The following is a 12,052-nucleotide window of genomic DNA, read 5'->3' on the forward strand; positions in this document are numbered from 1 at the left end:
TAAGTGCCTATAAAAGGAGTACTTTTCCAGGGAGGCAGAAATCTGTTGATCAAGGAATACTCAGGTATGACAAAGGCAGCCTGTCTCCTCTTTACAATAATTTTTAGATGCTTAGAAGGGCAGGCTTTATTCAAAGGATTTTGTAATTTCATAGCTGTTTAGGAACTACATCTCAATCTGGGTAAAAGAAGGGGACTCCATGACTGTAGGGTCAGAGATTAACAGCTAGAAAGGACCACAGCAGTCATCTTGTCTAACTTAACGGATGAGAAAGTGGGGGCAAATGAAGGTTAAGGGACTTGCACAGTGTCCTATAACTGCTTCGTAGCAGTCTGAAGAGTAGAACCCAGATCTCCTAATTTTTAGAGCTCTTTCTACTATTCTATTCTTCCTCTTGGGGTTATATAGTATAGGATCACCAAATCTCTGTGTTGGAAACAATTTCAGAGATCAGCTAGTCTAACAAATACTTGAAGCAAGAATCCCCTCTAAAATCTCCAGGAGTAAGTAGTATGCAGTTTCTATTTGAAACAGCACAGAGAGGGTCCATTCCTCCTTGCTTTCTGAGTCATCTCCGTTTCAAGGTTGGAACCCTCTAATTGTTAGCAAGTAGTATCAGTCATATCTGTTTGTAAACAGAGTCCTACCAGTTTTGAAGGACTCCAAGGAAATTACAATTTCGAAGACCATACCAGCCTCAGCTATATGATATGACAACTTACTCCTCTCAGCTAGACCAAAGAGACAATACTCAAACCTCTTCTGATACTGGTTAATTTAAAAGTAACTCTCTGAATCATTTGTCTGCTGCCTGGTACATAAGTATTTCATCATACGATGCAAATTCTCCTTGGACATATGATGATCACCTTAAGATTGGCCTTGAGTTAAAAACAAAAACAAAAAGCCTCTAGTTCGCTTAGTTAACAAAAAGAAAAATGTTCAAAGAACAGGTTACAAATTCTGCATTCCTCACCGCCCCCCCCCATCTCCTAAACTAGCCTATAAATGTATTACAAATGTAGTTGAGAAGGAAAAAAGAAATACAAGAAAAGCTAGAGGACTCACAGTATCAGAATCCACATCGGGAACATTTAAGTAGGTCCATTTCTTATCAGAGCCTGCTTGAGAGTTCTTTCAAGGGTGTGTGCAAAAGTCAAGAAAAAGAGGTATTAGAACAACAGTAAAGATACAGGAGAGCAAAGGAAAACCTTGAGGAAGCACAAGCTGGAAACCCTTACTGAGCAATTATCAGACTATGGTCCCCTTCATAGGATGAATTAATTAGTAAATGTTTTCTGTTAATTTCTCTACCATGTTGAGGGAGAGAATTCTCAGCACTTTCTGGGAACTCATGTATTTCTGCTCAATAAAGGTTTCCTAAAGGAAGTATAAGTATGCTTTGTTTTAAGGGAAACAGGTATTAGACAGTCAATAAAACATATGAAATCACCAAACAGATAAATTGGGAGGGCTGATTACATTACAGAAGGAATCAATATAAGCCTTCCTTAAATAATAAGCTTCCCCATTTAAAATATGACATAAATGAGCAATCCTAAGCAAACCTAATGCACATCTGTGTTTCCAAATACTGGTCAACAATGCAAAAAGAAGGTCATTTCGGTATTCCAACATCCTTTAGATGAAATTCTCCTAGCAACAATACAAACACAGCTATAGTTGTACTATTAATGATTAATAGTAGTCAAACAGTGAAAGCAAATTAAATGTTTTATCAACAATACTTAATAATTCTCTTCTCACAAGGAAAACTAATGGAAACAATCATGTGGCTTTTACAAATAATCACTGAAATATAATGAGGTGGGGCTATAGGTACAAATACTACAACCAAAAAATATTTGTTAAGTGAATAACGAATGGTCTTTGCAAGTCAGCCACAGAGCTAAAGGAAACACAAATGGATCTTCTTGTATTATTAATGACATGGGAAGAAATGGTTATCTTATTTGGAGTTCATGATGTAGATTAAGGCAAACTAAGTCTGGAAAGATGGATCAGAGTCAGATGCATACAGGATTTAAATGATAAAGAGAGGAATTTGTGTTTTTATCCTAGAGAAAATAGGAAGTTACCAAAACTTCTTGAACAGAGGAGTGATGTGGTCATACTTGTGCCAATCGATTTTTTAGAGAGGAGACTGTATGATTATGAAAATGTGATCTTTTATGGAAAATCATTTGCAAAGCTCCCCACCCCTGCTTGTCCTTGTTCCTTTGGCATATTTTCATCCATAAAATTCTCAATACGTAGGTCATTCTCATATAGATTTTATAGAAGTGAGAAAGTTGGCAAATTGTAACAGTCCAGGTGAGAAAGTGAGTGCTTGAATTAGGGTGGTGACTACATGAGTTAAGAGAAGGGGATGGAACGTCACCAAAAAATAATTAAAGTCAACAAACTTAAAAAGTTGAAGTTGACTCTCTTCTAATGTGGAAAAAAGTGATTGGTACTGAAATGGGAAGTGTGTCAGAAATATCTGTCTGTGTACAGACCATGGAGTACATAGTTTAAAGGTTGAAATCAAGATAAAATTAGACAAAAGATAAAGATGGTTAGATAACATTATGTGCAATTATAAGAAGTTCGATCCAAACTACTTTAAAAAGCTGTCAAGGGGCAGCTTGGTGGCACAGTGGATAGAGCACCGGTCCTGGAGTCAGGAGGACCTGAGTTCAAATCCGACCTCAGACACTTAACACTTACTAGTTGCATGACCCTGGGCAAGTCACTTAACCCCAATTGCCTCACCAAAAAACAAAAACAAAACAAAACAAACAAAGTTGTCAACCTGGAAAAAATGTGAAATTGGTTAAGGTAGAGACATTGACTCTAGTTATAATTTTTCGTAAAGACGTTTAATGAATATAAAACAGTAACCATAGCAAAGAGACCTAAGTATCCTCCAAACCACTTCAGTCAACAAAAACTTGCTCTCCTTACTTTGTGAAGAGACAGGGCATCCAGCCAAGGACAATATTGGTTTAAAGAAGGAGTTCTTAACAGGGCCTGAGAACTTTATAATTATGTTTCAGTATAATTGGTTTCCTTTGCAATTCTTGGTATTTTGTGCACGTAAGAACTTTCTGAGAGGGGGCCATAAGCTTTCTCAGAGTGCCAAAGGACTTCATGACACAAAAAAGGTTAAGAATCTCTAATTTAGAGTGTAAAATCATGCTCAACATATTATGGTGGAAAATGATAGATTATGAGCCGGACTGTCCACACAACAGTAAAAGCAATGGAGGGGAAAATGAGCTGGTAGAATTTTTTGAGCAAGACCCAACTAAGGCACACACCTCATCTTAGGAGCAATAGTGAACTACAGGTACAGGATAAGGCAAATATTTACAGAAATGGTCAATGTGTTTTTTGCTTAATTGTATTATTAAAAGGGAGGTTTGGGAGAGGATGAATCATTGGGAAGTGACACAATGTGATATAACAAAAAGTTCGAGAGATAATTTTGGAGTAATTAATCACTTTATTAATTATTGCTAGTAGATAATTAAGAAAAGGAGCATTTGGCTGTCTCTCCTAAACCAAATGGGCCTCATGAAACCCATTTAATGCTTGGAAGACTGGGTGTCCCTGAAGGTGGAACTCCACTCTGATTGGTTAATAAGTAATGAGAGAAAGAATGGTATAATGAGGTGGGCTAATTCTAATGAGGGTCGTGACTCTGATCACTCAGTCTTGGACAAGGAGATTTGTCTCTTTCCAGACCAACCCAGTCTTGGCAATCTAGACAAAAGGGGGAATTTACTTCCACTCAGACCTATCTGACTAAAACACGTTGGGCCAGATTCACCAATTCACCTGGGCTAAAATTTCTTTACCTTTTGATCAGATCTAAGTTTTCCATCTTATTTATTAGCCCTGCACTTCAAAGGCTATCTGAATAACATTCAGGGGCTGATTTCTGAATGAGGAAATAGAAGAGAAGAACCTTAGTCCCAATTCAATAACTGGTTATTAATATGAGGGAAATAATAATTTCCCTCAGTGAATTAAAAAAAAACACAACAAAATGTTTTTAAAAAGGAAAAAAAAATGGGGGTGGCTAGGTGGTGCAGTGGATAAAGCACTGGCCCTGGATTCAGGAGGACCTGAGTTCAAATCTGGCCTCAGACACTTGACATTTAACTAGCTGTGTGACCCTGGGCAAGTCACTTAACCCCCATTGTCCCGCAAAAAAAAAAAGGAGAAAAAAAAAGGAAAAAAAAAACAGAGATCTTAGAACAATTCCAGAATACTCCCTAAAAACAAACAACAAAAAAAAATCAAATTTTTTAAAAATGCTAGTGTTGTCCTTTCAATATTTTATGGATATTAATCATGAAATACCATTATCTCCAAAGATTTAAAATTACAGGAAAGGGGCAGCTAGGTGGCACAGTAGATAAAGCACTGGCCTTGGATTGAGGAGGACCTGAGTTCAAATCCAGCCTCAGACACTTGACACTAGGTGTGTGACCCTGGGCAAGTCACTTAATCCTCATTGCCCCACAAAACAAAAAAACAAAACAAAAAATAAAATTACAGGAAAACTGACAGTTGATAAACATTCATTAAGTATCTTCTATGTGCCATGCATTGTGCTAAACACAAAAAGAAAAAAAGACAGTCCTTGCCCCGCTAGGCACTCCCAACTTAAAGGGGTAGACTACATGGAAAACAAATATATACAAAGCAAGCTATATATAGAATTAATAGGAAATAATTAATAGCGAAAGGGCACTAGAATTAAGAAGGGTGAGAAAAGGCTTCCTGTGGAAGATGGGATTTCAATCAGAACTTGAAGGAAGCCGGGGAAACCAGTAGGCAGACTGGAGGAGGTGGAGCATTCCAGGCAAGGGAACAACCAGAGAAAATGCATGGAGCTGAGAGATGCCAATGTCATTGGGTCAACGGGGGCCAAAGGTTATGGAAAGGCTTTGAATGTCAAACAGAGGAGTTATTCTATCTTACTGAAGGTGATTGCAAGCCACTGGGGTTTATTGAGTAGAAGGGTGACATGGTCAGACCTGTACTTTAGGAAAATCACTTTGTTGGCTGAATGGAGGATGGTTTGGAGAAGGGGGAGACTTGAGTCAGGCCGACCCACCAGGAGGCTATTGCTATAGTCAAGGTTTGAGGTGATGAGAGCATGTACCAGAATGGTAGCAATGTCAGAGGAGAGAGGGAGGCATATTTGAGAGATGTTGCAAAGGTGACATCAACAGGCCTTAGCAACAACTTGGATATGGGGTGATGAGAGATACTGAAGAGCTGTGCATGACTCCTAGGTTGCCAATGTGAGAAAGTAGGAGGATGGTGTTGCCCTCGATAGTGATAGTGCCACATAGGCTGGCTAGTGCAGAAGAGCTTTCAAAATCAAGAATGTCTTTCAGGTTACACTAGATAATCCTGGATCTGTCAGGTTGTCGCAGCATTGACGGTATGCACCTACAGCATGGCCAGGAAGAGGATCCGCATCATGCCAGCTGGGGACATGAGTTACCCTGGTCATGGACCGGCCCAGCTTGGACTCAATTTTTTCTATAAAAGATGAAGAAAGATTCTCCACTGAGTGAGTGGAGGGAAAAGGATGGATGACAAGCTTGGAGAGTGAAGAAAAGGTTTGGAAGAGCCCTTTTGAAGAGTACGATGGGGAGTTGATAAAGGAGGTGTAGAAAGATATCCTGGTGGCAGAGGATAGAAGAGGCTGTGTAACATATGTCTGCAGTGGCCCTTGTCATAAGACTTACATCACTTTCTTGACTTGCTTTCAACAACATATATATGTGGGAGAAAAGGTGATGGATGGTGGGAGTGATTCAAGATGGAGCCTTGGCTGGACAGAAAGGAGAACAGAAAGATGCAAAGTTAGTCTGAACAGGCTGCATGATGTTACCAATGATGACCATGTACAAGAAGTAGCAGGAAATATGATTAGAAAAGGAGAAAGTAGGTCATGTATTGAGAGTAAGGGATGACATGATACTAACCTAATTGATATAACATCTAGGGTTTACAGAGTTCTTTAAATTTGCAAAGAGCTTTGGAAATATTACCACACTTGATCCTTGCAACCATTGTCCCCACTTTACAGATGAGAAAACTGAGGTTGAGAGAGATCAAGTGATTTTATCAGGGTCACAGAGTTTTTAAGTATCTGGGGCTGGATTTGAAATCAAATCTTCCTAATTTAAGGACCAGCACTCTATCCACTGATATAATACACTAGAAAGCTTTCAGTTTTTTAAGTAGATTCTCTGTTTACGGGAAGATACGGACAAGAATTACAAAGAATGAGAAGTCGTGTGGATGGGTTGTGGTCTTCTAAGTCTGACATTTACTAACTGAGCTGGTCACTTAATTCCTTTCAATCCCACTTATGTCACCTATAAAAAATGGGGATTATAATCCTTATAAAGCCTACATCACAGGGCTATTTTGAGGAAATCCCCTGGTAAACCTAATGTGTTGTCGTCTTCATCTTCATCGTCATCATCAACAACAACGAGGTCAAGGATCCATCGGAGTTTGGATCACTAGGTGGTGCCATAGCGCCATAGCAGTAGGCCTGGAGTCAGGGAGATTCATTTTCCTGAGTTCAAATATAGCCTCAGACACTTAGTAGCTGTGTGACCTTGGGCAAGTCACTTAACCCTGTTCGCCTCACTTTTCTCATCTATAAAATGATCCAGGTGAGAAGTGATGAGGATCTGAAATAGGATGGTGGCTGTGTGAAGAAAGAGAAGGAGATTAATGAGGAAGATATTTTAGATGTAGAAATGGCAAGATTTGGCAGCTGAGTGAATGTATGGGAAGAGGGAGAGTAAGAAGTCAAGGACGACACTAAGGTTGCCAACCTAGGTGACTGGAAGGGTGTTGGTGCTCTAGATTGTAACAGGAAAGTATGAAAGAAGGATAGTTTTGGGGAAATTATGATGAGTTTGGTTTTGGATATGTTAAGTTTGGGATGTCTATAAGACATGCAGTTTGAAACAACCCAAAAGGCATAAATATAAGATCATTTGGGCAGGGTGAAGGATAGGCACTAGCAGCTGGTGGGGATCAGGAAAAGGCTTGATGTAGGAAGTAATACTTGAGCTGAGTTCACAGGGAAGCTAGCAATATTAAAAGGCAGAAGTGGTAATAGCCTTTAAAGATATGGAAGGAACTTTGAGGATATACAGATCAATGAAATCATACATGACTAAACAATTAAACAACAAATTTAGAAAATACACATCTTGTATCTCTTAGCACTATTTTTTTTTAATGTTTTTTTTTTTTTTTGGTGAGGCAATTGGGGTTAAGTGACTTGCCCAGGGTCACACAGCTAGTAAGTGTTAAGTGTCTGAGGCTGGATTTGAACTCAGGTACTCCTGAATCCAGGGCCAGTGCTTTATCCACTGCACCATCTAGCTGCCCCGAGCACTATTTTTTAAAGTCTAGTGGCTCCAATAAGTACTCTCCTTTGAACTGTCTCTTTTTAGAAACCCCAGAATAGATGGCTTCTAACTAATATATTAAATTTCTGTTCATACTTAAAAGAAAATCTATCTGATCACTAATGGTCGTTTTTTTTGGGGGGGGAGCAGGGCAATGAGGGTTAAGTGACTTGCCCAGGGTCACACAGCTAGTAAGAGTCAAGTGTCTGAGGTCAGATTTGAACTCAGGTCCTCCTGAATCCAGGGTCAGTGCTTTATCCACTGTGCCACCTAGCTGCTCCTCTGAAGGTCTTTTAAAGCTTTATTCTTTCTACCAGATAACTTCCAATATAATTCTATAGAATGGCATTGTGGGGAATTTCATACTTAAAGGTATATTATATATATATATAAAACATATGATCTGTTCTCATTTCCTGATCAATTTCATGCCCTGTCATGAAGGCTGTGGAAAATGACCTCCAATAGTTTTCCTACAGAAACTGAAATAATGAGCTTTCCTATGAGAAACATATTATGTATATATTTGTTCTTAAACAGACATCCTTGCCGTCTCATATTTTCCCACGGTCATTTGAAATGAACGATAAAAGAGAAAGAAAAGACGGACACTATCAATGGGTGCTTAGTAGATAGCTTACAGAAAGCTAGGTGGCATAATAGACAGAGTGCCTGGCCTGAGGTCAGGAAGACTTGAATTCAAATCTGAGCTCAGACACTCACTAGTTGTGTGACCCCGGGCAAGTCACTTAGCCCTGTCTGCCTCAGTTTCCTCATCTGTAAAATGAACTGGAGAAGGAAATGGCAAATCACTCCAGTATTTTTGCCAAGAAAACCCCCAAACCAGTCACAAAGAGTCAGACAGAACTGAAAGGACTGAACAACAGATAGCTTACAGATGATAATCTACTTCCTAAACTGTTGACATTTGGAGATAACTGAGAGGATAGCAAATCATCAATGTCTTCTTCAGTTTCATCCAAGAAGTCCTAATAAGGAGAGAAAAGAGACGAGAGTCAGTACCCAGAAGTTTTGTGTCTTTTCCTTTATATGTTATCTATCCATGTACCCATTCACCAACCCATCCATCCACTTTAAAAATATCTCTTTCCCTAAGACAGAAAAATATCCAAGGCTGCTCCAGTTCTAGCAATACCTCCATTTCTCTATCCCATTTAGAATATTCCCAACATTGAAATAGTAAAAGTCAAGGAGAGAAGATTTGGGTTAATCCCTAATTTCTAGGCAGAGAACTAGTCTTACTTTTTTATTACATCCTCATATTTTATAAATATTTGATGAACTTATCTATAGAATAATTTATTCAGCATTCCCTCAGCTCTGAGAGTAGATGCATAAATTCTATATAGCAGACAGTTTAAAACCCTCAAAGCACCATGGAACACAAATTACATGGGAAAATAACTTGAAGAAACAGGTTTTGTTCTTCACTCCAAACTATCTTGTGATCTCATTGGTGAAGAGGTAGCTCCCAGACTAGGGAAGAATAGTGAGAATCTCACATAGGCATGATTATGTAACTGTGGGTACAATTATTATTACAGATGACCACTAAGTGCAAGTAATTGCTTGAATGAAGCGTCCCCTCTCAGTTTCACCACAAAACTAAGTGTGCAAACTTCAAATATGCAGTTTCATTTTTTTATCTTCCATTTCTATCTAGAGGCTCTCCAGAATGCACTGGTGGGTATCATAAAACCACCAAAGAGATAACACTTTGCATTTCTGGATCACCTTCCTTTTAAAAAAAATTTTAATATTTTATTCCCCCTCCCAATTACATGTTAAAACTATTTTTAGTATTTGTTACCTTTTTTTAAAGTTTTGAGTTCTAAATTCTATTCTTCCGTACCTTCCTTCACCCTTCCCTGAGATAGTAAACAGTCTGATACAGGGTATACATGTGCAATCATATAAAACATTTCCATATTAATCATTTTGTACAAGACTCAAATTTTAAAAAAAAGAATGACAGGAAGAAAGAAGGAGAGAAAGGAAAGAAGCAAGAAAGGAAGGAAAAGACAGAAAGAGAAAGAAAGAAAGAAAGAAAGAAAGAAAGAAAGAAAGAAAGAAAGAAAGAAAGAAAGAAAGAAAGAAAGAAAGAAAGAAAGAAAGAAAGAAAGGAGACAAAGAGAAAGAAGGAAAGAAAGAGACAAATAGAGAAAGAAAGGAAGAAACAAAGAAAGAAAAAGGAAGAAACAAAGAAAAAGAAAAACAACATGCTTTAGTCTGTATTCAGAAAATATGAGGTGTTTTTTTTTTGTTCTGAAGGCTGATAGCATGCTTCATCATGCGTCATTTGGGATTGTTTTGGATTATTGTATTGCTGAGAAGAGCTAAGTCTATCATAGTTGATCATTGCCCAATGTTGCTGTTACTGTGTACAATGTTCTCCTGGTTTTGCTCATTTCACTTTGCAATAGTTCATGTAAGTCTTTCCAGGTTTTTCTGAAATAATACTGCTTGTAATTTCTTATAGAGCAATAATATTCCATAACAATCACATACCATAGGGGCAGCTAGGTAGCACAGTGGATAGAGCACCGGCCCTGGAGTCAGGAGGACCTGAGTTCAAATCCGGCCTCAGACACTTGACTCTTACTAGCTGTGTGACCCTGGGCAAGTTACTTAACCCCAATTGCCTCACTAAAAAACAAAAAAAAACCCAACCAACCTACCAAGAAAAAAACCCCAAACCCAATCACATATCATAGTTGTTCAGCTATTCCCCCTATGATCGGTATCCCTTCAATTTTCTATTCTTAACCACCAGAAAAAGTGGTGCTCTAAATATTTTTTGTACAAATAGGTCCTTTTCCCTTTTAAAAAAAAAAATCTTTGGGATATAGACCTAGCAGGACCACCTTCCTTTCTAAAAATTATATATAGGTTTGAAATGATTTTTCTATTTCTCTCAGATGTTAAAAAAAACCAACAACAAACATTTTATAGCAGCTAGGTGGTGCAGTAGATAAAGCACTGGCCCTGAATTTGGGAGGACCTGAGTTCAAATCCAGCCTCAGACACTTGACACTTACTAGTTGTGTGATCCTGGGCAAGTCACTTAATCTTCATTGCCCCGCAAAAAAAAAGAAAGAAAGAAAGAAGCCAGCAGCTAAAATAGAGATCATATCTATGTAGCAAGAGATTTAAAAGGGGGCTGCTAGGTGGTGCAATGGATAAAGCACCGTCCTTGGATTCAGGAGTACCTGAGTTCAAATCTGGCCTGAGACACTTGACACTTACTAGCTGTGTGACCTTGGGCAAATCACTCAACCCCTGTTGCCCTGGGGGGAGGGGGGAGAAGAAAAAAGAAAAAATGCATTATCTTAGCCATTTTACCAGTGAGGAAAGTAATTCACAGAGATGAGGCAAATGTAGTACAAAGACATACAAGCAGTATTCTTTCTGGGCAAGCCTAATTGACTTGGTAATTGGTAATTGAGCCAGAGATTTAATAGCACAAAATAGGACCGCAGATTTAGGGCCATAAGGGACTTCAGAGGTCATCTTGTCCAACTCCCTCATTATATAGATTAAAGTTTCTTAAACTGTGGGTTGTGATCCCATATGGGGTAATGGAACTGAATGTGGGGGTTGTGAAAAATTTGGCAACAGTAAAAGGTTATGTATCCCTATTTTATACACCTATATATCTGGGGTCACATAAAATTTGGGGAGCAAAAAGGGGTCATGAGTGGAAAAAGTCAAGAAGCTCTGTTATAGAGGAGGAAATGGAAAATGAGCCCCAAAGAAGGATAAGCTAATTGACCCAGTTTCTTTGCACCCTCCAACTCCATTATCTTTACTTGATGCTCTTTCAGATACTAACTCTAAAGCTCCATAAGGGTCAGTTAGTATAAACAATGATATGGCTACTTTTTACTCTCAATTCTCTATATTATAAATATTAGAAAAATTTTTGAAAGTATAGTGCAGGGGACAGGTAGGTGGCACAGTGGATAAAGCACGGGCCCTGGATTTAGGAGGACCTGAATTCAAATCCGGCCTCAGACACTTGACACTTACTAGCTGTGTGACCCTGGGCAAGTCACTTAACCCCCATTGCCCTGGAAAAAAAAAAAGAAAGAAAGTATAGTGCAAACACATCTTTTTTCCTGATGTGATTTGTTCCATTTCTAACTTACCAAGTCCTTGTCTAAAGCGCCAGGAACAGATTTACTTCTTATGCTGATGGTATCCTCCATTCCTTCTGAAAATGACCCACTCAAATCTAACTCAGACCGACTCCTGTCTAAAGAAATGACGAGAAAGAAAGTGAATATTTTGAAAGTGAGGCATATTGTCTCAAAAGATTTGAAGAGTCTATTCTCCTTCAGTATCATGAAAACAAAAGTCAAGATAAATCATGTCATTGTATTTGCATTAAAGTACTTCTGCTGCATGATTTCTGGAAACCACTTCAGGAGGACTCTATTAGAAATGCCCTAACACATTTAACCATCTTTGGGTCTCGTTGAGTAAAATACCATGGAGAAACAAATGTCAGCTTTGAGTATTTCAGCAATCATTCTATAGGCCAGGCCTCCCAATGTGCGTGTGTG

At 38.6% G+C, this 12,052-nt stretch overlaps 1 protein-coding gene across 1 annotated transcript in view; it reads right to left on the reverse strand.

Moving 5' to 3' along the window:
• Positions 1-12,052, reverse strand: part of SYTL5 (synaptotagmin like 5) — a 256,002-nt gene that overhangs the window by 45,583 nt on the left and 198,367 nt on the right. Inside the window, 3 exon segments of the mRNA XM_043996939.1 lie at positions 1,069-1,134; positions 8,363-8,455; positions 11,636-11,742. Coding sequence (XP_043852874.1) covers positions 1,069-1,134; positions 8,363-8,455; positions 11,636-11,742 — 266 coding nt within the window.

The sequence above is a fragment of the Dromiciops gliroides genome, chromosome 3 (genome assembly GCF_019393635.1).
Source record: "Dromiciops gliroides isolate mDroGli1 chromosome 3, mDroGli1.pri, whole genome shotgun sequence".
In the NCBI taxonomy this organism is placed as follows: Eukaryota; Metazoa; Chordata; class Mammalia; order Microbiotheria; family Microbiotheriidae; genus Dromiciops; species Dromiciops gliroides.